General features: G+C 38.6%; 3 protein-coding genes across 20 annotated transcripts in view; 1 reads left to right on the forward strand and 2 right to left on the reverse strand.

The window, feature by feature from the left end:
- The window catches only part of PARN (poly(A)-specific ribonuclease), a 62,130-nt gene extending 51,563 nt beyond the window's left edge, over positions 1-10,567 (reverse strand). For 2 of the 9 annotated variants that reach the window (XM_074885439.1, XM_074885445.1), the window contains exons 1-11: positions 10,202-10,294; positions 9,728-9,805; positions 8,793-8,872; positions 6,916-6,983; positions 6,740-6,821; positions 5,938-5,998; positions 5,057-5,222; positions 4,742-4,807; positions 3,926-3,964; positions 1,978-2,020; positions 1,243-1,323 (exon numbers count right to left, since the gene is read on the reverse strand). In XM_074885439.1, coding sequence (XP_074741540.1) covers positions 1,243-1,323; positions 1,978-2,020; positions 3,926-3,964; positions 4,742-4,807; positions 5,057-5,222; positions 5,938-5,998; positions 6,740-6,821; positions 6,916-6,983; positions 8,793-8,872; positions 9,728-9,805; positions 10,202-10,220 — 783 coding nt within the window. In that variant the 5' untranslated portion in view covers positions 10,221-10,294. Of the gene's footprint in view, positions 1-1,242; positions 1,324-1,977; positions 2,021-3,925; positions 3,965-4,741; positions 4,808-5,056; positions 5,223-5,937; positions 5,999-6,739; positions 6,842-6,915; positions 6,984-8,792; positions 8,873-9,727; positions 9,806-10,201; positions 10,295-10,403 lie in introns of those variants that run through there. The other 7 variants (XM_074885441.1, XM_074885448.1, XM_074885443.1 and 4 more) reach the window with 7 other exon arrangements.
- Positions 10,531-22,424, forward strand: BFAR (bifunctional apoptosis regulator). Of its 8 annotated transcripts, XM_074885453.1 has the most exons (10): positions 11,102-11,186; positions 12,196-12,314; positions 12,680-12,828; positions 16,079-16,409; positions 17,253-17,454; positions 17,815-17,984; positions 18,642-18,786; positions 19,039-19,209; positions 19,760-19,962; positions 20,869-22,075. In XM_074885453.1, exons 4-10 carry the CDS (start codon positions 16,144-16,146, stop codon positions 21,059-21,061), a joined length of 1,350 nt encoding a protein of 449 aa, XP_074741554.1. In that variant the 5' UTR covers positions 11,102-11,186; positions 12,196-12,314; positions 12,680-12,828; positions 16,079-16,143; the 3' UTR covers positions 21,062-22,075. The 8 variants fall into 8 exon arrangements, 7 of the variants coding, with proteins under 7 accessions (XP_074741550.1, XP_074741553.1, XP_074741554.1 ...); XM_074885454.1 differs by lacking the exon at positions 12,680-12,828; XR_012631060.1 differs by lacking the exons at positions 11,102-11,186; positions 12,196-12,314; positions 12,680-12,828 and adding exons at positions 14,889-14,989; positions 22,297-22,424 and having other exon boundaries at positions 20,869-21,194.
- Positions 22,425-22,585: 161 nt separating this feature from the next.
- PLA2G10 (phospholipase A2 group X) overlaps positions 22,586-25,110 on the reverse strand; it is a 32,185-nt gene continuing 29,660 nt past the window's right edge. For all 3 annotated transcript variants that reach the window (XM_074885458.1, XM_074885459.1, XM_074885456.1), the window contains one exon: positions 22,586-23,330. In XM_074885458.1, coding sequence (XP_074741559.1) covers positions 23,185-23,330 — 146 coding nt within the window. In that variant the 3' untranslated portion in view covers positions 22,586-23,184. The remainder of the gene's footprint in view (positions 23,331-25,110) is intronic.

Genomic DNA, 25,110 nt, shown 5'->3' on the forward strand with positions numbered 1-25,110 from the left:
AATTCTGATTGTTATTTCTATTAAATCAGATTGCATTTTTATGCTAACATTGACACTGGGGAAGAAACATTCTTCACTACTTATATAAACAAAAATAAGAAGTATTATATAAATTGTATTTGTGTAATATTGTAGTTGTATAATGTGAGTTACACATTTTAAACGGACTCAGATTGGTTTGGGGGGGATCTGACTAGAGCATCTATTTTAGTTTCACTGAATTTTTTGTAACATTTTTCTTTTTCAGGTCTAGGGAAGTAATTTCTGCCTTGCATTATCTGTCTTTGTTCAAACAGAAGTGAAATTCAATAAAAACATTCACTGTTGTTTTAATTCAGCTCAGAATGCCACAGTCAGAGTAACACACCTATAAAGACTGCTTCAGAAAAGTCTACTGTAGCAGCAAATTGTGCCTAACTTGCCTTTTGGAAAAAAAGAGATGTCACGTTAGTCAAGTTCTCTGTTAGATAGTCCTTTCCCTCTTAATAGGCATTCTACGTGCAAGTATTATTTACCCCACCCAAATTGACTTTATCTTGAAACACATAAGCACAAATCACAAGCGTGATCAAGAATTCCCCCAATTCAAGTCTCTGACTTCTTGAAACTTGTGTCAGACTCACTAAGCAAAAATATCAAGTCCCATAAACAATGATGAGGGTGCCTGAATATACCAGACACAACGTTCCAGTCAACTTGTTACTACAGAAGTCATATGCAGCATGTTTCCATCCAGAAAAGTCAGATGACATATTAATTGTACAGGACACTAACTCTGACAATCAAGAGCAAGCAAGTTCTGTAACAGAGTACTACTCCAAGGACAGATTGTGAATCCAGACAACGTGAAAACTTGCTTGAGAATTGCTGCAAGACTTTTTGCAATGACTATTGTTATACAGCACTAACAAATACAATCACTGATGTTTCCTATTACTAGACCATGCCTCTCTGATAAGAGCAGGTTCATATAAGGAGGAATTCACTGCTCCAGAATATTGGTTCAGTATGCTACAATTACTCCTTCTTTAAAATTTCGTAGGGTGTCTTGCAATTCTTCTTGTTCTACTTCAAAGCCTAAGTTACCTGATAGAATTTGGAGGATGAATTTCAGACAACAGCCACAGCCAAACAAAAGGGAAATGCTACCCAACCCTATCACACAATTTTGCGCAGCTGACTGAAACCATAGATTCTCCCCCTCCCTCTTTCAGGTAAACTAATGAAATGGAACTTATTTACCTGTTCTTTTGCCTGTTTCTGCTGTTCTCTTCTTTTTCGTTCCTCTTCATTTACCTTACTAATAGCAATATATCTCTCCTTCTAAAATCAAAAATGAATAGTTTGAGGAATGACTCTGAGAAGTTCATATTTAAGACCACTACAAGTTTCTGTAAATTTACATTGAAAAGAAAATTAAGTCATACCTCAGCTGCAGTTACGTGGCAACATGACTGTCCCTACTGTAAGCACCACTATCACCCTACTACCAAAAGCCTACTTTAGAAAGCTGTATTGAAAACCTAACTTTTACTAAATCCACTTTCTACTTCTGAGGAAAGGTTATCAGCGTTTCCTTCTAAGTAGTGGATTTCAAATATCTTTCGAAGCAGAGATTTGTGCTGGGAATTGAGGATACAGCATGTGATGTCACTAATTTTCCTCTAAGATCAAGATCTACTTTTCACCAATAGACTTACTTTTCACCAATACTGAACGTCAGATCCACTACATCTTAAAATACCTTTTGTATCCTTTTAAAAAAATAATACTATGAAGGCACACAAATACATGCTTACACTTCATATGTTGGTCAGATTTAGTGTTTAGAAACTAGTTCACTGTATTCCATTTAAAATGTTTCACATTTTGCATAACAAAACTCAAGTTAGATGTAAAAGTTTGGGGATTTGGAAAGATTAAGTACAATTTCCTTTAAACAGAGCAAATTTTACAGGCAGTAACATGCCTAGTTACCTTATCTGACTCCAGAGTTTCAACATGGATACCTTTTGGATACCTACATCAAAACAAATGAAAAGTAAGTATAATTAGTTATTAATTTGGCATTTAGCATATTGAAACCACAACAGTGATTCAGTAATTTAATGTTTCATTATTACTATGTCTTAAGTGCAAAAGAACTATTAAAAGTTCCTTTTTTATTTAAACTAATGGAAAATTTGAAGCAATAGTCTAGTTAAATTGGCCTCCTTACTTACCTAACAGTAACTATCATTAAAATGTATTTTCTTATGCAATTCCCATCCTATTGCCGTGGAACTTATAACTTCTTATTTTAGCAATATCAAGCAAACATCATCTAGATGTTTCATCACAATCTAGCATCTCTTTCAAGAAATCCAAAACCAAAACACTGCTGAGGAAGTTCTCATTTACTTGCAGCCACAAGACAGCTTCTTTGGTGACTGCATGACTTTAATAGGTCACTCATTCTAGGATTTATAAACAACCCTGAACTTCCTGCTAACAGTAAGCTCTAATAGGAAATATTAATACAAATGTCATTACCTCTGCTACAGGGTTGCATCACACCACCACAATCACATTCAATTACCAAAGTACTACCATACACAGAGCATCCAACCGATAGCGAGGTCAGAGAATATTGTCTTCCACTGCTTAACAAGTAGAGATTATTCTGATCTTCCCATTCTAATAAACTCACCACAATTATATAACCACCACAGAAGCAGAATGTTTCCTTCATCCTCTGGCTACTACTAAATCTAGTACTAGAGAACACATATAAGAGTACTATTGTGTCCTCTCCACCCTGATTTCTCACAAAATTTTGAACTTAGACCTCACTTTCAAGCTGCTTCATGTCACAGACCTTGGATGCATCAAAACACTGTTGCACAACAGAACACCACTTCACTAGAGAAAATGACCTGTGAAGAGTTCAGGACACAAGGGCAATCAATATCCTTACTGTTTGCTGCTTTAATTATCTCCATGCTAACTTCACAACTTTGCGTTCTCTCGCCAATATGCACACAGCTGCACACACATAAAGCAACACAGCTGAATGTTAAAAAAAATACAACTCATGAACACACTCTTCCATCCACTGAGAGAAAATGCACAAATAAGTGTCAAACATAATACTATGTGCTACTGTAATCTATAGATATTCTATCAATATATTAAAAAAATTCACACAGAAAAATTCTTGAAAACATCTTTTTTCAGATTAGTTCTCAAGCTCCCTTCTTGTGATTCCATTTTACAGAGAGCAGCTTTATTTTATCCACTTCCAGTCTGAGTGCCATACTATTGCAACACTGAATTAACTAAATGTGCATGAAAAAAAAAAAAATGTATTTCCACTGTATTTTCCACATTTTACTAGTGCAGTCAGAACAATGAAAAAATCTCATCTCTACAGCCTACAGTTTCTTCTAAGGCCTTAAGGGTTATATTTCGGCAAAGATAAGGGATAAAGTAATCCAAGAAAGGAGAGAATTAATACTAGAACTAGGATTTTTAAGTCATCAGAAATGCTTATACTTGGCATCTAACAGAAAACTATCAACATACCAGTACCTACTATAGAGCTAGTAGTTTTCCAAGCCAAACCCACAATCTGTATGAGCACATGCACTTTCTATTCACTAAAAACCTGTCAAGTCGCATTTGTTAGTTAAGTCTAGGCTATGATCTTCTATTCACAGATTTTAGATTAAGAATGATAGAATAAATACCAATCTTTAAAATATTCAGATGAATCACCACAAACCATTTTAATGCAATTTATCTCCAGAACATTATAAAAGTCTTCTGTCAAAAGAGAAAAAAGAAGTCTATATTCACCTCTGAGGTTAAGTAGATCAGATCTTACCCAGATTTCTTACCAGAAATACTAAAAATATGCAGTAAGGCAGTATTACCAGTAACTTACTTCCAACTCAAGGTCTGATAAATTAATTTCCTCTGAAATCTAAAAATCAAAAAGACAACTGTGTTACTAATACTCCTCTTACAAAAGCATTTCAAAGTAATACTGTTCAGTTAAAGCTGGCTCCATGTTCATTTGGAGAAAGATTTTTAAAGCCTAAGTCACAGCTACCAGAACCTATAGGCTTGGAAGGGTTTTACTGAATTTTGATGTTCAGTTGCCAAGCTGTAAAGGCATTTACACCATTCTGTACATTTATCCACATATCTTGTCATAAGCAAATAATTTGTGGTTGTGATTAATGAACATATATACAGTGATGTTACCTCACCCCCAGTAATACAATGTTCTAGAATTTCTAAATTCAATTTTTTAATTATTTTTTAAATAACTGTACTCTCCAAACATCTGGACTCCAAAGCTAAATAGACTTTGGGAAGGAGACCCACTAAAACCAGTTTCAATACACAGTGTCAACTATGGATAACTTATAGCTCAATAGATTTGAGAAATTTGTTTATAAAATGCGTATCCAGTGCTTATGAAGCACTTCAGCAATAGTAAAAGGACATTCATATATGCAAGACACTTCTTGGCTACGCTGAAGTATGTTGTCACTACATCCAGAAGTTATGGCTCACAAAACAAAGTATGACATCAATATAAATTACCACGTTTTCTCAACCTTCGGAGATTAGTCAAATGTAGATTCTGCTACACTTATCCCAAGTAAAGATATTATTCTTCCTTGTCACTCCCCTAGTTCTATATGGCCAAAAGAAATCATTTTTTTAAAGATATGTAACTTCAGAAACTGACCCTGTACATGGCTCCAGTTCCAAACTTTCATTTTCTTCATTCTTTAATAAGTCTTCTATCTGCTCCCTGGAAGAAATAGATTATTTGCTTCTATAGTTACTGGTTTTTGTTTTGTTTTGGTTTTTTGTTTTTTTGGTTTTTTTTTTAAACATTGTTTACAGCTGTCCCCAAAAGACAAGAAAACACTTCATAACAAAATGAGAATTATTTCACAACTAGTGAACTAATAAAAATAGCTTCAACATATGAACATGTCACTATCGCTTTATGTTTTAGTTTCAACAACATCAGAGGATATTGAACAATTTTACTTACACTACTTTCTCAATGAATTTTTTCTGATCTTCAGGAATTGTTACAGGACACTTTGTGGCATTAGGAGAAATGTATGACAGAGATCCCACACCATTGGCCTGAGAACGTTTTTCATCATACTGTTCCCTTAGCTGTCTTTCTTCTTCCTGATTTAAATATGGAATCCCTCGAAAATAAAATTAAAAAAAAAATTTTAAATTACATTTAAAAGCTTATCATAATTAGAGACAAATTAGGGATGTATGATTTACCAAAGTGTTATTACTAACCAAGCATCTGCCAGTGTTACACCCCTAAAGGCTCAAAAGATATCCTTCCCTTTCAGTCATCTGTTCTAGACCCCATTGTTCATCTGTGTCTATACAGGCTTCCTTCTAGCACATGCCAGATTAGCTGGTACCACTGGACTCTTAAGAGCTGTATGTCTTATCTGCACAAGGCAGGAGCCTAAGGACTGCAGAGCTGTAAATCACGATCACAAAAATATTTAGCACTCCCCTTCCTTGCTATCTGCATCACTTTAATAATAGACTGCAGCAGCACCTATTACAATGCACTGATACCTTTTCTAAAATATTGCTATGATCCATTACACTGCTACATAACTTGTTACTCTACCTATTTATGTTTAGCCACCAAACAAAAATAAACAAACAAGCACTTATCTAAATAGGAATTCTATTCTGTTGAATCTATACAATGAATTTTTGGAAAGGGAGAAACTATCAGCACAATTATAGATGGGATAAGAATAATACGAAGAACTTAATTATGTGTTAAAAGAGTATTATGAATGGCTGCCTTCTTTTTTCAGAAATTAAGAAAGATGTCATGATAAATTTTGCAGACATCAAAAGAAAAAACACACCAAAATAACTCACCATTGCGAAAAACTTTATTAAAATCAAATCCTTGGTTTGCTAAAAAATCTATACTTGAACTCTGTAACAAAAGAAAATAGCTTACAATTGGCAAGAGCATCTGTGGCATAAAAAGATCAATTCAGTTATTTTTCACTTTTAAAGAAATTATACTAAGTCCAAAGTCAAGAGCAACCAAGCTTGTGACCCTAAAGAAGCCACACAGAGTTTAGGCTATGCTACTTTAGTTATTTATTTTCAACTTCCATAAAGTACAAGAACAATAAATACACTAAAGGTATAAAGATGAAAGAACAAGCTATGTGGAGAGAGGAAACTAAAGAAAGCAAAATGTGGTTCAGGAGAACAAATCTGAGACCAGAAAAATGCTGGCAATAGCCTGGGAAGCAGTGAAAGCAAGATAAGCAGATGGAAATAAAGGATCAAACAGAAAAAGCAAGGGAGCAGGAAGTCAGACAAGAAAGAAAAAAAAAAAAATAAATAGAATCACCTTGCCAGGTTTGGAACATTATCTCCAATTCCAGAAACCACACAATGTAGTGTATAACAAGATTTAAAAACTGAAGTCAAAGATATTCCCTTAAAGCTCATTTTTAGGGATTGCTCTCAACTGATGCTTATTTCTTTTATAAGGGAAAAAAAAACCCCAAACCCCAGAAACTTATGTTCTTCTGCCTTTTAAGCTGTTAAAAGAACCAACCACTTCTCCCTCTACAATGATGTAGTTTCCTGGAAATATTTTTTAGAAGTTTGCTGCATGTATACCTTAACCAAACAAAATCAAACTTGTTTTTCTACTAACCTGACAGACAAACTTGACATCTGGTGAACTTCTGTTAAAGGGTTTTGGAAAAATATAGAAATTAAATGACTTCATTATATACCTGTGGAAAAGATGAATTGCCTGTCAATACAGCTTATCAATACTACTTCATAAATTCCTCAATTAAGAAAACAAGAAATAAGAGAGTAACATACTTTTCTTCTGTGTGATCATATTTAAAAGTGCAAAGGCCAAACTGAAAGAGCAAAAAATCCATGGAATGCTGGAAAGGAAAGGAAAACTTGGCATGAGAATAAAAATCGTACACATTTAAAGATAACCAGGATGTATCCACAATAAATATGATTTCTCTCCATTTCCAAATTAAGCAAATCTGAATCTTCTTTACCAATGTTTTCTCTGTTGGTAATTTTTAAAGAAATACACCAGAGTTTTTCAACTAGTTTTCATCCCCATTTAATCATCTTACTACTGCCCAAAGATGATTTGTAGTATGCACTTCCGTAAACAGACAAGAACTGAGGGAAGTCCCATCTCTCCACCTGTTGCTCACACACACGAGATGCTGCATCTAAAGCAGCTGTCAGTCTCCTCCTCAACATTCATTTACATTCCCCGTAGGCTGGGAGCAGGCTGTGATGGACACTAGCTGTATCTAGTTTTCAAATACAAGTAATAATACATTTAATATTCTTCTAAACCACGTAGCTAACAGTGGAAAATGTGACAGATGTACTAGTATAGTCACTAGGTGCTGTATCATCATGTCCTCTAGTATTTCACAATTGTTGGATCAATATTGGAAAGGTTTTTAACACCACTGCAAGTGTACAAGAAAATAAACAAGCATTGTAGTCTCACTGAAAGACTCATTGCTCCTGAGGGCCAAACACCCATTTTAAACACAAAGAACACATAGGATTATTCATTTCTATCACAGGGAAAAAATAATGGGTGGCAAGAAGACATATAAAATTAGTCCTCTTATCTTTGACTACAAAGATCAAAAATATCAATAATCAAGTTAATTTATTAGCTGGTAAGAGTTAAGTTTTAAGAAGGTGACAACCAAGAATTTGGGGCTGGCTTCTGATACACCAGACCTCTTACAACGAGCAAGAGACTGACCGTGCCTGCAGAGCCTGAAGTGCCAGCTACCCTGAAGCACGCAAAGGCTCATATTCAGCCAGATGAACAGAATACAGCATCCTTTGGCTTCTTGGATGCTCTTCAAGAAACTGGTCTCTACTCCCATTGTCTCCTTTAGTGTTTGGGGTTTGGTTTTTCTGGTTTTTGGGAGGTTTTCTTTTTAGCTACAGCCTCCTCTCAAGTTTTTGCCATTTGTTGTCCTCGTTTCTCAGTAGGAGCACTAACCAGTACTTCCCTCATCCTACAGTATCTCTTAACAGAACACTAGTAAACAGCATTTATTGACTCCTCGGACATTTCAGAAAACAGCATGTGCTGAGATGCTTAGCATTTGTCTTTTCTGATTCCTTTCTCTTACAGAAAAAAAAAACCCAAACACAAAACCCACAACCCAAAACACCACAGTTTTGACCTTTTGACCCTCACACACCACATGTTGTTTCCTGTGGTCATCTGGCCAGTTTTCAAAATTCTTTCCACGCCCTCCAGGACTTTTTCTTTGTGTGTGTGCTGCAGAGAGGCAGAGGTGGAGGTGGCAGCTGGCATTTAAGTTTTGTTTAGGGACAGTACATGCTGGCAGGGGGAGGTAGTCTGGAAAGGACCCTAGTCCCGACGCAGTTTCTCTATCACTGAATTTCTCTTGCCCAGTCCCCCTCTGAACTAATAAATTTTAACACTCTCAACAGCCTTTAACAAGTTCTACACATCTACTAACTCTTGTATGAGGAATAATGTCTGTCTGCTCTGATCATGACTTCTGCAAGTTTAAGGCAACACTCCTCAACTCTTGTGTTAGTAGAGACAATGAGAAAAGCAATCCCCATCTGCTCTACATAACTCAATTTTACAAATGTCTCTCATATTTCCCTACATTGTCTCTATTTTGAACTAAGGAGTTCTAACCTTTTTCCAGCATCTTTACCTTTTTAAGCTTCTGGTACCTTTCTTCTGGAGTGTCAAAGCCATTGGTTAATGCACTAACAGAAGGCCCATCGCTGATCCCTGAAAAAGTAGAATATATTTTGCACTGGGTAAGTTTTCAAAATTAGCCACAGCAATGAAATGCAACAACTGGTAATTTAAGAAAAATGTTTTCACTTAAAGTACATGTTAAGTTGAGAAAGATTTTCTACTGCATAAAAGTATGCATGTTATCGTAAAAGCCACCCGTTTTAATGGTAGTGTTCTATCAGTAAAGCTCTGCTGCTCTGGTTCCTGTTCTATGTGATAGTAACATGAAAAGATCTACCAGTAACAACGTTGGTGGGTCTTTACAACACAATGCAGGACCAAAGTCAAACTAAAAGTGGGAAGAGTGCTGTCCACAGATTTATTGAATTAGTCACCTTAAGCAATACATAACACCACCATATTTCTATAAGCACCACATCTAACAAAACCTAACCTTGAGCACATTTATGTTTCATGGCTGACTGAACTCTGTATCCCAAAGCTAACGCACTTAAGGCATCTCTCCGATGCACAGACCCTCTGGGTTTTACAAATGCAGTTCTTACTGCTGTCTTTCCCTTTCCAAACACTTGCAGGGCCTCCCTTATTTATTCCAATCTCTTGCTTTGATGACACATAAAATCATCTCTTTTTTTTCCTAGGCTGCAGCTGAAAATCAATTAACATGTTAAAAGATTACTGTGGGCAGGGAGAAGCAGCATGAGTAAGATGTATCTTTATTTGATCAAAACCTTGCTATCGCACATATAAGCGGTTTAATCATTCTGTGGTGGCCTTAGCTATAGCTTTTTCAAGCCAACACTGATACACATTACATGAGCAAACTCTGGGAGCCTGCACAGACATTGCTAACGGTCCACAATCACAAAACAGGTGCGACTGTACCTGAAAACTCCCCATCAATGGCCAGGAAGTCCGACTCCTCAATAGCTTCATATACTTTGTTTAGGTTATCCTTAAAATCTGCGGGTAAAGGGGTAAAACACGCCTGAGACTACTAACGACTTCCTAGAGCAGCTCGCCACCCCTCAGGCGGGCGGAGGCGGCCCGCACCTGCCAGCGAGCGCAGGGCCGGGGCCGGACCGGCGGGGCCTGCCGCCCCGGGGCCCGCCCGCCGCGCCCTCAGCCTCGGGGCGCGGGCGGAGGCCCGCCCGCCGCACCTCCCCCCTCAGCGCTGTCCCTCCCGGCGAGGGGAGGAGCGGGGACCCCCTTCACCCCTGCAGGAGAGGCCGAGGCCGGACCCCGCCGCGCCCCAGGGAAGGGAAGCCGGGCCGTCCTCTGCGCCGCCGGCTCGGAGCCTCCCGCCGCAGCCGCGAGGTGCGACCCGAGCAGGGCGCGAAGGGGCGGCTGGTCACTCACTGCTTCTGATCACCTCCATCCCCGCCCGCACCAGCCCGGCCGGAGCTCGGCCCGGCCCGGCGCCACCCGCAGCCTCCGCCGAGCGCTTCCGGAAACCGCCCCGCCGCACGTGAGCGCCCACGTGAGCGCCGGAGGCGGCGGGCAGGGCGGCCGCCATTTTCTGCCGGGGCGGCGCCCGGCGGCCCCGCGTCTCTCCGCCTACCGGCTGCGTGTTCCCACGCTCGGCCCCGGGCCCGCCCGGGCGTGGCGGCTGGGGAAGCGCGCCCGGAGGGAAGGGCTGTCCGCCAGCGGGTGAACGGGCACAGCCCCGCCACTGCTGCAGCGGGCCGTTAGGCCTGACAGGTGCCCCTCAGCCGCCTGCCGCGCCCTGTGGCGGCGGGGGAGGAGGAGGAGGAGGAAGAAGAGGAAGAAGAGGAGGAGGAAGAGGAGGAGGAGGGCCCTGCCAGCCGCTGCGGAGCGGAGAGCTGTAATAGGGCTGCCAGCAGGGAGTCCCAAAACAGGTGCTCTTCTGTGGGGTGTTTTGAAATGTCACGGATGTTGGAAAACGCGGCCTTTGCCTTTCGGACCAGAAAGGCAGAACTAGCACAAGCAAGAAAAAAGGGATGGGGATTTGCTGAGGAGATGCCGGGAGGATAGTGGGGAACTACTGGTGATCATGTCTTAACAATGAAAAGTCTGGAGGAACTGGTGGGCTTGAAGTATTATGGAAGCGTTTGTCCTCCTGTTAAAATGATACAACCAGCATTTTCACACATCATCGGAGAATAACTGTAAACAAAGCTCAGTGCCCAGCGGGATGTCCCCACCCCGGTGTGGTGGAAGGAAACAACTGCCCAGGACACAAGGTGTTCCACAAGCGCAGAAACTGAGCAAGGACAGTATGCAGAGTTTAGTGTATGTGCTGCAGGTTTAGCGTTCACACAGAAGATGAATATTGTACAGAATTCCAGCCGAATTAAATGAAAAATTCTCCATAAATTGGAAGGTAATTTCTGCATAGAGTAGAAGATCCAGAATTATGCAGGACTTTAAAGAGCTTTTAAAGATTCTTCAAGATGACGTTTTGCCTTTTCAGTATAAGCAATTTATTCTACATGCACTCCTTGCAAATTATCTGTAAGATTAAATGGTGCTCAGTAAGAGGTTTGTTAAAAGAGTAGACATTTTTCTATTTTTCAGTAAGTTGGCTGAAGCCTACAATTTTCATCTTACTCTAATTTTTAAGAAATGCTCCTGCAGCTTCTAGTTAAAGCGCTCATGGCACTTTAAAGTGATTGATGGCTGTTTCAAAAACCTGACATTTTTCCCCAAGTAGCTGACAAAGCCAGAAACTCTTTGCTGCATTCACCTACAAAATAAAGCTAAACTCAAGTAGAAATGTAAGATGCTGTAATAAAGTGCCATTACTTAATAGGAATTGAACTATTATGTGTTACAGATTAGACATTTTCTACTTCAACATGTTACATATTTCGAAGGAAAATTTGAAACACTTAAGGGGGGTTTTGTTTTAGTTTTTAAAGTTATTTCGTTATTTTTTAAAAAAAGTTATTTTTAACTTGGAGAAAAAATATAAAGAACTTAAATAGCAGGACTAAACCAGCTCGATTATAGTTAGCATTGACTCTGGTGATAGTAGCTTCAAAAATATTTATGTGGTGCAATAATCTACACTATGAGTTAATATAGTTTTATCTTGGATATAGTATTGTATGCTCCGTCTTTTTCTGGTGCCATCATCTTGGAAATGTGCCCTGCATGTAGGATACAAAGTAATTTTTTACAGTAACAGCAAAGTACTCTGCTGAATTAGGACAATTGTCTATCTCAACCAATTTCTGCCTAGTTAATAGTAGTCAGAACCACTATTTGATACTAGTCATCTTTTCTCTTTGAAGGTCTAACGTCCAGTTAATCCCCTCAGGTTTACTTTTGTGTTGGTTTATTTGGTTGGGTTTTTTTAACTGCTGGATTACTTCTGTTTGCATTGCTAGTGTCCCAAACTGCACAACTAGAGCTTGAATAGATGAGAGGGCTTTCCCTTCCTTTTCCTTGCTGAGAAGGTCTGGTTTGGAGAAAAATCTAATTTTTGATGGTGCAGCTGACAGCCCAGGTGCCTCATTCTCTGGCTTTGTTCCTCTTTAGGAATAGTCTGATATTTACTGTCTTCCTGTATATAATATATTGCAATAAAAATGAATTGCTATTATGTGTTAAGAATAATTTAGAACTCTCATGATACTTACTCAAGTTTTAATCCCCATTATTGTGTAGTTTTCCTTAATTAGTTTTCTGCTTGCAATTGTGTATGTCAAGAAATGTTTCATAGGGCATACATCTTCACTTTTGTATAGTTTCAGAAGATAGCATATTTGCCTAATTAAGTACCTGCTTAGTTCTTTGCCATGTATATATTAACGCAACTGCAGTTATGAATATGTAGTTTGTAATCAGAGTTCTTCAAATCTCTGTTTTTAGATGACATCAGAAGAGGTTGGCTGCTTTACAAATTACTGGGTACTCTTGGGAGAGCGCAGTTCAAACAGCCAGTTACAGGACTACATTGCTTTTGTACACATCAAAGTTCTATAAACTAGGGCAAAAAGGCTACATTTCCACAACATCGTGTAAGTCTGCAGCAGACTGTATCAAACGCTTTTTGTATGTTCTGTTACTTTACTGAACATCAAATGTGAAGTTAAGTGAAAACACACCAAAAAGTAGTAAAAAACTAGTTTCTAGAACAAGGCCTAAATATTCTAGGCCAGGTTTTCACCTCACATGTACTAAGGTAGATCTAAATGAACTTTCTCTGATCTAAAAGAGGTTTAATACTTTTATGCTAGCGTAGTTTCAGAATTTGCTGATTGAGACTTCAAATATTTAGTTAAAACTACAAATAAACATCAGTTTGAGCTGGTTGGTAGATCTTGTCATAAAATAAGCCTTGGAAGCTAGTTGGTATGGACTTAACCTGCATGTCCGTGATTCTGTGCTGCTAGTGGAGTTTTAACTTGTATTTGTAGCTCAAAACCGCTGTGGAATCCATAGTCATTCCTATGATCCCTGAACATAGCTAGAATTTTGTCTTAAAAAAACATCTTGAAGTGGCATGTATGCTTAAGCATAAATGCCTGTTTATTCCATGTCGACAGAAAATTTGTCTGGTGCCTTTAATATATTACTTTAAAGGTGGCCAGAATTGGATTGCGATTGTTTTGGCACAAATGGATCCGAGCAGTAATGCTGCAGTCTTGCTAAGGGAACTCCATGTGAGAATAAAGAAGCAGTAACTGTTAAGTAAAACAACTGAATAGGAAAGTGTGATATACAAATACTGGATCATTGCTTAAACAGTTGACAGGCTTTTCAGCTACATGTTTTTCTGTCCCATAAGAAATCTGATCAGGATAGCTCTAAAGCAAACAAAACGAGACCTATGTATGTGTCAACATGGTAATAATTGTCCTCTGGAGTAATCTGGATAATATGAGAGAGGAAACAATGAGAGACTATTATTTTCTTTATTGAGATAGGACAGAATATTTAAAAAGTTAATTATTTGGTTTTGGTAACTGAGATGTCATTTGAACTGGACTTGTGGCTTGTATCAAACTGGAACAAGATCTTTAAGAAAACATCAGTGTTGCACAGTGAAAAAATACATCTCAACAGTACTTTAAAAAGTCACTCAATTTTCTTTGGACTCTAGTCAAAAAGAAATGCAGTAAGGGAACAGAGGCTGATATAAACAATTGTGAATGTGTGTATATATAGATACACCCTGATGTGATAAAAATAGTCCCTGTGTGACCCGACCTGGTGCAGTATGTGTTAGCACTGCAGTCAGACTGCCATCGAAGAGTCAAACTTACTTCCGAGATTAGACCTCTAGATCTTGTAAAATAAACCTTGACAAAGTGTCTGTGAAGGAAGATGAGCTGGGTTTGTAGACATACCTTCAGCAAACGTAGCTCAATTCTCATGAATACGGTGTATTAAACAAACCGTGAGTGCAGTAGTGCTCCTGCCCGGTGATTTTAGCAGTTTTCAAGTACAACGCTTGAAGATAAAAAGGCAACGGGCTGCGCTAACACAGACTGTACCGGTAGGCTGGCGGCTGCTGCGCGGCCGGAGGCTGCGGCGGCCCCCCCTCGCCGCCCGCCCCTCTCGCTCTGGAGCCCGTCGCGGGGCCGCGGCGGGGAGGCCGCTGGCAGCCAGACCCCCCGGGCCGAGGCGCTGCTCACCGCGCTTCCCGGGAGGCGGCGGGACGAGCCGCGGGAGCTGCGCGACCCTGCCGGCCCCCGGGCGGAGAGCGGCGCGGCGCCAGGGCCGGGCTGAGCCGGGCGGGGCGGAAGCGCCGCGGGAGGCCGCTGAGCGCCGCGGGAGCGGGGCGGGTGAGTCGGGCGCGGCCCGGGCCGGCTGCCTGCCCTCGGCCGGCGGGGCTGCCGCGGGGCCTTGGCCTGCGCTTGCTGCCCGGGGGCGGCCGAGCGGGGCCGTTCCGCCGGGCTGCCCGCCGCAGCTGGGAGCGGGGCCGGTAACGCCGCCGAGATGGGCCCTGCCTTGCCCGGGGGAGGAAGCGGCCGGCACGGCGCTGCAGGCCCGGACCGTGGGTGCCGCGGTTGCGGTAGCAGCGCTGGGGGGGAGGAGGCAGGGGGGATTCTGACCCTTCTCTTCTTTGGTGCAGAGGCCGAGTGGTGAAATATTTTTGCACCCACACAAACCGTTGTTCAAGGAAAACTAGAAGAATGTTCTTAGGTGCACAACCTTGTTTTTATTTCTCCTGTTGTAAGTGAAGTTTAGGGTTTGTCTTTTAGAAAACCAACAATCTTTGCTTTGCTGGGAAAAGACATGTTCGTAAGTGGTCTGTGATCCTAGTTGCACTGTTGGTTTGTATTTCTGTACTGCTTGTAATTTTTAAATTTTTATTGTTTACCAACTTGCATGATTACCTCTTTGTGCTTGATCTGGATGGAAAGATGGTAACTTAGTAGTAAGCAGGAGCCACATGGTGGAGAGCATAAGCATATTTTGGTTTTGTAGTGCCTGAGGAGAAAATTGTGTAGTTTTTGATAGCTTCTAACATATCATGACTGGTAGGTAGGTGATTCTGTGTCAGTGTTTTTCTTAAGAAACTAGATACAGACATCCGAGAGAGTATAGTAGGAACATTGAGCAAATAGGTTTATAGTTTTGGGAAGCTTGGAACAATCTTAAACTCTTCTCATTTGTGCATTTTCTGAAATACTAGCAAAGAGTAACTACCAGTAAAGTTAATACGGAGTGCAGTCCTTCACTGAGATGGCAAGCAGATCAGTCCAGTCCTTTATAATTCTTAAACATATGAATTTGGGAATCTAATTTTTACTTCTTTTCTTTTAAATATTGGCCAGCAATGTCTATCATTGACCTTTTTTAGTAATGCTTTATTCCATATGCTTGGAAAGAATAGTAATACAGTAAATTAGATCATTACGTTATACCGGTGTTTTCTTTTTGTGTTCTCTGATGGTATTTTCTAATGATACTTCTTTTGGTTGGTGTGTTTTACTAAAATCTTGATTAAAGATACTGTCAAAATCATCTGAATTATAGTGAGGTTTTTTGTTTCATTTTCTGTGTTGCGTAACATAGGAAAAGAAAATACAGGGAGCTTGAGCTCACCGTTTACATACAGAATCTGGTTTTGATTGTAGTTTGCAATTAATGTGTTTTTGAAAAAGTAGAAGATCATGTTTCATTCTGGGAGAGCTGTTAGTTTAAAAGTTTAAAACCATAAGACCAACAAAAGAATTACAATGATAAATTATACTGCTTGCAATTCTAAAGTTCTGTAGTAACTTTTTTCTTAATGAGGTTTAACTTCTTGCTTTGCAGAAGTAATGCCTTACCTGGTTTGAAGATCTGAGAGAGCTTTCTGTTTGCATAAGGCATAAAAGAAAATGGAAGAAGATGAGACTCTACAAGGTGAAACGGAGAGGGCAAAAGTTGAAACACACGCTACTCCAGAGATTGGTCGGCAGATATCAGTTAGCGAGTTCCTTTGCCACTGCTGTTATGACATTCTGGTCAATCCCACCACCCTGAACTGTGGGCACAGTTTCTGTAGACATTGCCTAGCCTTGTGGTGGGTATCATCCAAGAAGAATGAATGCCCTGAATGCAGAGAAAAATGGGAAGGATTCCCCAAAGTCAACATCCTCCTCAGGTGAATATACTACACCATTTTTTGATTTTTAAAACCACCGAAATTAGTTGTCTGTTTTTTTGAGTTTGCTGTAGATTTTCGTAGTTTATTGGTAATCTGAACTGTTGCAAGGACGTTTAAATCCTGAAATCTTTCACGTTCTGCACTCGTACCGAACTTTCAAGCACACTTTTCTGCATGGAACTGAGGGGTGGGTAGGTTGGCTTTGGTTTTGGTTTTGGGTTTTTTTTCCCCTCTTCTGAATTTTTTGGGGGATGGAGAGGAGGAATTCTTTTTTAGTATTGAGACACTTGCATCTTTTATTACAGCTGGTTGTTTCCTAATACTTCTAAGTTAGAATGATCTTTGATAATTGTGTAATTACTCCTGTAATAGGAATTATTTGTAGGAAGAAATGTGATCTTATTGCAGAACAAAGCCAGAAATATCAATTTGCTGTCTTGAATTACCCACAAGTTCTTGTGTTAATCTTAGGCTAATAATATTTTAATAAATATTTAATAAATGGTAGGATTGATGGTAGGCTTTTGTTGTCTTTTGTTTAGCATTTTTGAATAATCAGGGCTTGCCAGTAGCGCACACAATTGTAGTTTTATATAAACCCAAGGATTTTTATGTTTTTGAATGTGATATTTTAACTTCCTATCTTTAAAAGCAAAGGAAAATGTTAGGAAGTAATTGATTTAAATTTAACTTTACTAAGTATTAATAACTAATGTTTTCTTGCTTTCAAAGATGACAGTCTTTACTAGAGGGTGGAAAACAAAAACCCCAAAATTAGTCCTTTTTCTGAATGTTAAGCCTCAATGGTTATAGTACAATGACAAATATTTTTCCCAATAGGGATGTTATTGAAAAGCTATTTTCTGATGCCATTGAACAAAGAAAAGAAGATATTCAACAAAGCAGTGATGTAGCACGCAGCTTAGCAACCTTCCAAAAATATGGGAATGACCAGATCCCTACAGTTCCGAACACAGGAAGAATTAATCCTCGAGGAGGAGGGTTTTTCTCAGGCGTTCTGACAGCTTTAACTTGTGTAGCAGTAAGTTTCGTCTGGTTGGTTTTCCATATTTACTTCATTAAGTATGCAATCAAATATACTTAACTTACACATAAAAAAGATCGTCAGCACAGAAGAAACTTCAGCTGAGCAGAGTAAATAAGGTAGCATTCAGAGTTGTCTGTCGGGAACTACAATTGCAATATACAGCAAATGGAAGTTAGACAAATTGGGTAAAAACCTCAAGATCCGTTCTTATAACCTGAATATTCTAGGGCTTATAAAACAGAGGATTCTACATGTCAGGCCCTTTAATGTGTGTTTACTTGTATCATTAATGTATTTGCTTTGCAGGTAAAGGATCTCTTTTCTTTCCTTTTTTTTTTTTTCATCTACCTATAGGTAGTTCTACTTGGATATCACTGGAGTAGCAGAGAATTTGAAGAAGATCTTCTTGTCCACAAGCCTGTTGCTAAATGGACTGCTGAGGAAGTGATACTTTGGCTAGAGCAGCTGGGCCCATGGGCTTCACATTATAAAGAAAGATTTTTACTGGAGAAGGTGAATGGAAGGTGAGAGGCCTAATTGTCAAGAACAGCTGTCATTTGATTGGACTACTGGATAGCTTTCATTAGGAACGGGGTATTGTGAAATGACCGTATTTCTTTCCATAGATTGTGGGAATATTCTGTTGATGTATCAGAATAAAACTCAGGAGAAGTTTTAATACTGGTAGTTGAAAACTTTAGTACTAGATACTAAGCAAGCTAACGGAAAATTTTCTAAGAACTTTTTTAAATGCTGACAATGCAGACTGAAATGATACTGAAAGTAAAATTCTACTGTGTATTATCCACCCCTCCCACCTTTTCTTTCTTGTGAAAATAATCATATGCTATATGCATTGTTGCATTCCACCCAAGAGCTCTAGGTTTGATTTCAGGAGACCAGACTAGATCTGTGAAGTACTGAAGAACTGTGTCCAGTAATAGCCAACAAGCTGATAAATTTGCATGCTGAAAGCAGGCAAGAGAAAACTTGAAAAGAAGGATATTTAAAACCCAGGCTCTGAGATGCAGTTGATTCAGAACACTTGATATGGAATGTAATCCAAAAGGTGATACCTTCTATCAGTAGCTTATTGTTTCAGTATGTAATTGCTAATTTGTTAGTCGTACCTTTTTGGTGAAGAGGCACTGTTTACCTTCTGCATTCTTCTGCTTTTGTAGACTCCTTCTAACACTGACAGAGGAGGATTTCACAAAAGAGCCTTACAGTATAGAGAACAGTAACCATAGAAAAGCTATTGTGGCAGAACTGGAATGTGTGAAAACTTTAGGTGTTAAACCACCACAGAACCTTTGGGAATATAAGGTAAATTTTATATAAAATCTGTCATGTATATTAAGTATTTTTAAAATAATATCTTTAAAAGAAAATTCTCTTAAAGCCAGGAGGAGCATTAAGGTAGTAGAATTACCCTTGTAAAAACTGCTCAGTTCAATGAACTGTTGTGTTTGAAAAATGATCCTTTGAAAAATGATTGTCAGAAAAATCTAAGAATTGGCATGTCCCTTTCATTTTATTTTTTCATTGTTTGAAACTTGATAATTTGATACCTTTCAGGCAGTAAATCCAGGAAAAGCACTCTTTCTTCTCTATGCACTGAAGAGTTCTCCAAGACTCAGTATGTTATACCTTTACTTGTTTGATTATGCAGAAGCTTTCCTACCTTTCATCCACACAATTTGCCCTACACAAGAAGATAAGTATGAAGATACTGTCACAAAACTACTAGTAAGTGTTCAAAACATTAAATGTGCTACTTGCTTTAGTTATAAGCATTTTAAGACTGGCAGCATAAGAATATGATGTAATTATTCACCATTTCATCTTTTTACAACTTTTTTTAAAAAAATAGAAGTCCTACAAAATAAGTGATTCCTTGATTTTATTGTATGTGATCCCCAGAGCTGGGACCATTACCTTATTATAAGATTAATTTAAGGCTTTTAATACGTTAAATCTGTGAAACTGACTTTTTTTGAAGTTCACATGACTATAGAAAGGCTGTTCCCTCAAACCACCTGTATTTTAACAAATGGCATTATAAGGTCTGGCTGTCTGTGTTGTTTTATTCTAATCTAATGGAAATTACTGGGTATAATGGAAATTATACTGGTATATGGAAATTACTGGTATTATCTACCAGAAAGTATAGTAAAGATAGATTGCTGCTTTCAATGTATGAAAAAATAGTTTTTCAATAAAAGAGTAGGGGAAATAAGCCAGTATTGTGTCTGATTAATAGGAAATTGATTCACAGGCTTTTTATCCTCATTTGCAGGACCTTAAAGATCCTTCTTGGAAACAGTGGAGAGAATTCATTGTGAAGTATTTATTTTTGCCGTACCAGTTGATAGCTGAGTTTGCTTGGGATTGGCTGGATGTGCACTACTGGACATCAAGATTTATAATTGTAAATGCCATGTTGCTCTCTGTTCTGGAATTGTTCTCCTTTTGGAGGCTCTGGTCAAGAAGAGAATTGAAGTAAGTCTTATGGAGCTTCTTGAGGATAGGAAGTACATGGCCTTATAAATAGAAAGTAACAGTCTTGCTATTTCACAGTAGATCACTGAAATGACAGTGTCTAACCACAACTCTGAGGTTAACAAGAATGTGTGAATCTGAACCTGCACATATACTGTACCCACTCTTTAATATCTTTATTTCTGATAGTACTTGAAAGGGTTTCTTACAGCTGGTTTTACTGATCAGATGTACCAAATGTAGTAACGGAAATAAGCATGTTCTTAACCATCGGATAAATGTTAACTTTTACCTTGAGAATTGCCTTTTGTGATAACTGGTATTAGCTGTCAGCTGAGAACTCAATACATAAGAACTTTGTCATTATATGCTTACAATATAGTTATTAAAGGAGAGACCTCAGGATCATAAATAAGTTTAGTTACACTAATATTATTTCTGATAGGTGATCAGAATTGCTGTTTTCAGTTACTGTTTTAGCCTTAATTCAAGCATATTGATATTACTTCATAATTGCTGTGATCTTTTATTTATAGTTTTTAAAACTTGCATAGGAGAAATTCTTGTGTTGGTGTGTACTGGGTTTTCCCTGCCTCTGCAGCAGCTAGGGGGCAGAACCTCTTCAAGGGAGAGCAGGGGACCTGGAAATAATCTGTGACAAATCGGGAGTTTGACCACTTTAACTTGCTGTGCTTTGTGGTCTGAATAAATTGACTTAATGCCTCTTCATCTAAAATCTAGTATTACTGTATTTTAAGAAAGTTTTTCTGGAGTGCGAAATGACGTTTTACAGGTACCTGAGTAACTACTAAATAATTTGAGGCTGCAGCACGTACTAGCTTTTCATAGAATGGGTAAAAACAAAATGGAAATTTCCTCTAAGCCTCTCCCTTTCCTTTTTCACAGGACTATTCCTCACAGAATGTGGAGACATTTCTGGAAAGTCTCAACCCAGGGTCTTTTTGTTGCCATTTTTTGGCCTTTTATTCCTCAGTTTGTTTGCAATTGTTTGTTTTACTGGGCCTTGTACTTTAACCCAATTATAAACATTGATCTTGTCGTTAAAGAAGTAAGGCGTCTGGAAACACAAGTGCAGTGACTGGCATTGGAACTTTTGAGCTGTTTACCTTCTAAAAATGGACATTTTGAAATAAGCTTTGCTTTTCTTCTTCATATATGTGGCAGTGAAAGTGGTGGATTACGTTAACTTAAACATACAAAAAAGCCTTAAGGTAAGTTACTCTTGAACCAGCTGATTCCAAATCTGAGGATGGGCTTTATTATATGAAAGGAATTTTCTATTAAAAAAAAAAACCAGTAAAAACATTCCTGATTTAGCGATGTAAAACTCAGACAGTCATATCACCCTATTTTTAAACAAATCAAACTCACTTATTCTGTCTTGAGCATTCTGGTTGTTTTCAAGCCTGCCTTAAAATCAGTGTCTTCTGAACATCTACAGTGATGATTTTTTTTTTTAAATTTTTTTTTTTTTAAAACTTAGTGGTGTGTTCCTCAACTGAAGTTTGCCAAAGGAAAGCTCTTCCTGGATAGGCTTGATACTGAAAGTACTTCAGTGTTTCCAGTCTACTTTACATGTAAAGATGTGATTGTCAAATACACAGTCTCACAGGAGAGTTTGTTCTAAAATTCCCACTGTTGAAGGCGCAAATACTGCTTGAGTTTTCTTGTCTTTTGGAAAATGTGGTGATTGCCATTCAAATTTTTTTTATTCAGATCAGTTAGACTTCATCAATAGCTGCTTTAACATGCTCCTCTTGAAGTCTGTTGCTAATTCTTAAATTCAGGATTATCTCTTAAAAAGGATTATTTTGGAAAAGTGACCTGACACTGTAATTACATCTTGCTGCAATATAATGTGTGTATCTAGATCTGTAAGCGAATATTGACTGGAAAATTATTTTGTGTAAATGGGATTGCCAGTTGTTAATGTATGTTTTTTGACTGAAGCAAAAGTTGGATTTTTCAAGAGCTTTGTCCCCTTGCATTCGACATTGGTTTGTTTGGGTTTTTTTCATTTGTATCATTAATACAAACTTTACATTTGCCTAGGAATATTTTTAAAGATTAAAGATCTCTTTTGAAATCTTCATCCTTCTTAAAGAAGTGCTTTTTTTTTTTATATATATATATTGAAGTACTTGTCATTAGCTTTGACTTGTGCAAACTTGTTCAGTAGCCCTGCATCTTTAAGTAAGTTGAGGTGGGTGAAAGTAGACGTAAAATACTCCTGGATCTTAAACTGTTAAAAATGGAAGTTATGAAGAAGTGTATTATTCAGCAATTCATGTTACTGATTTCTCTTCCTAAAAGGTTTCAAAAAACTATGAAGTGACTCTAACTAAAACCATCTTTACATCCTTATGAGGTATATACACTTCTGGACTTTGCAAACTCATGGTGTCCAAGATCCAATGCTTATGGGAAGGGCAGTTGGTCCCAGTGACTGATACTTTTTTCATGTATCTATCTGTCTTGGTGATGGTTTGCATTTGCACTTTTAAATCTGGCTGTGAAGTTTTAAGGGTAGAACTTCTCCCTGTGCCCACAGGAAACACAAGGTGTACATACAGTAGGGAGCCTGAATCATATCAAATCAACAACTTTTTAGAAAACTGTATTTAAAAAGTAAATACTAGAAAAAAAGAATTATATTAGGCATTTTTTAATACAGGTAGGACTACTTAAGCTGAAAGATGCAAAAGTTAAATTAGGCTGCATAGTAAGTGTTTAATACAGATGAGAGGGCTCTTTGTGCTGACACTGTCACTTGCATTTCTTCCAGTCAGTTCAAAGTTAACAAATGTTAAGGTAAGCAGTGTAAAAGATTGATTTGTATCTCGGAGACAGTGGAGGGGGGATGAAAAGTTTAGTGAATGATACTGCGAATCTGAAAAATCTGTGAATCTGAATATAAACCAAATTAATTTTAAGTCAGTTACTCCTTAAACTGATGAATTCCTGTTCAGTCAATAAAAGCTTACACAGAAATAATGAACTTGCTTTTAGTCTGTGCACTGCAGAAGTATTTAAGGGGATAAATGTTTACTTTGGCCATTGTGGGGTGGAGAGGCTGAGGCGGCAGGAAGGAGGATCAAGAAAGGGGAAAATAATTTGTTGTCACTACTGTGACCAAAAAAAAAAAGAGTCATTTTAGATTTAAATACATACGGAGTTTTCATAAAGACTGATGCTGTATATCTAATACCTGCACAAAGGCTGAATCTCGCCACACATAAAGTCTGGCCACAAAAGGTATTTTGTATGATAGGGAGCTTTAGAAAAACATTTGGCAGCTTCACGGTCACATTCACATGCCATTTTTTGACACTTGTCCTCTAGTGATTCTGAAAGAAAACACAGTAAGTTTGATGTTAGTCTGAAGTAATTAAAAATACCAGATGGAATACCAAAAATTGCTACCTCATGTTCCGTATTTGGCATATAAATGGCTCTTATATTTCAAGTGCAGTAGGAACTATACTGAGCTTTAGTTAAGATATTTCTTCCAAGTTTTTTAGACAGAGCTCCATGCTAGGACATCTTAGCAACAGAAAATATACAAGCATGGTCTGGTTTAGTGACCATTGATAATCAGTGGAACTATCTTGGCAGATGAAAGTATAATAATTGGATAAAGACTTAAATACTCCTCTTCATGTTCTTTAATAAAGGAACTCTGATAACTGATTCCCCTTTAGAAGACCCTTCCTGCCTCCCCTGTTGCTCTAGTGAAACTTGAGTTTGGGAAAATATTTTCCATTTCACATATGCTTTAATCTACTAAAGCATGTAGCATTAAATCATGTATGTGAAATAAGGGATGCAGAGATATTCCATGTTCATCTTAAATCACCCACTTTTATTTATTAAGGCATTCAGTAAGAAGTAAACTGTGTTTAAATAAAATAAAATCCATGTCTGGCTATATTTGTTTTAGAATCATAGAATGGTTTGGGTGGGAAGCAACCTTAAAGATCATCCAGTTCCAAACCCCCTGCCATGGGCAGGGACACCTTCCACTAGACCAGGTTGCTCAAAGCCCCGTCCAACCTGGCCTTGAACACTGCCAGGGAGGGGGCAGCCACAGCTTCTCTGGGCAACCTGTGCCAGTGTCTCACCACCCTCACAGGGAAGAATTTCTTCCTTATATCTAATCTGAATCTACCCTCTTTCAGTTTAAAACCATTACCCCTGGTCCTATCCCTACAGTCCCTGATCAAGAGTCCCTCGCCAGCATTCCTGTACACCCTTTAAGTACTGGGAGGCCGCTCTAAGGTCTCCCCGGAGCCTTCTCTTCTCCAGGCTGAACACCCCCAACTCTCTCAGCCTGTCCTCACAGGGGGGTGCTCCAGCCCCCTGATCACCTTCATGGCCTCCTCTGGACTCGCTTGAGCAGGTCCATGTCCTTCTTATACTGGGGGCCCCAGAGCTGGACACAGCACTGCAGGGGGGGTCTCACGAGAGCAGAGTAGTTTTATGATTGTAGTGTTGTAACTTAACAGGTTTCTTGGCGTGAATGTTTCTTCTTGGCATGAACATTTTTTTCTACAGCAATATATTTTGGTTTTATTGTGCCAACCCAGAAATGTATGTTTTTTCTCTCTGCAACTCTCTGTAAACTGAAGAATCCTTGATTATATTTTGTCTGAGTATTTAACATTTTGAAAGCTCAGCTGACTCTCTGCTTGAGATTTGTCTACAAGCAGAACAAGTGTTCAGTTTTGTGAATGAACCCAAATTCTGCTATGAAATGGAAGTGTTCTCAATGTATATATGTTGACACTGCAACTAGCTACCCTAAGAACTACTCAATAGCATAAGTAGCATAAAAAATATGATAGAATAAAAACCCTCAAACATTAACTGAGAATATTCCTTCTCTGTTTATTGCTCCAAGCTTAATCTTCTCCATGGTACACTGGGGACTTTGTTTCAACTTTGTTTGTTGATGACATGCCTACTATCTTGGCCAGTATTTTAAAATATTGTCAGCTTCTGGATGGAACAGGAGCAGAACCTTTACAGCCAAATATAGGTGGACTGCAACTTGACAATTAATTAAAGAGTTTGAGAGAGAAGACACTTAGTACTTCTGGACCCAAGAGGAAATTAGCAAGTAGAGAT

The sequence above is a fragment of the Strix uralensis genome, chromosome 16, assembly GCF_047716275.1.
Source record: "Strix uralensis isolate ZFMK-TIS-50842 chromosome 16, bStrUra1, whole genome shotgun sequence".
Lineage (NCBI taxonomy): Eukaryota > Metazoa > Chordata > Aves > Strigiformes > Strigidae > Strix > Strix uralensis.

Bases quoted from the DNA above. Each gene is read 5' to 3' on its own strand.
- BFAR (XM_074885449.1), top strand. From the start codon at position 16,144: ATGGAAGAAGATGAGACTCTACAAGGTGAAACGGAGAGGGCAAAAGTT. The intron at 17,455-17,814 runs GTAAGTTTCGTC...ATCTACCTATAG, and splicing joins CAGCTTTAACTTGTGTAGCA to GTAGTTCTACTTGGATATCA. The intron at 17,985-18,641 runs GTGAGAGGCCTA...CTGCTTTTGTAG, and splicing joins CTGGAGAAGGTGAATGGAAG to ACTCCTTCTAACACTGACAG.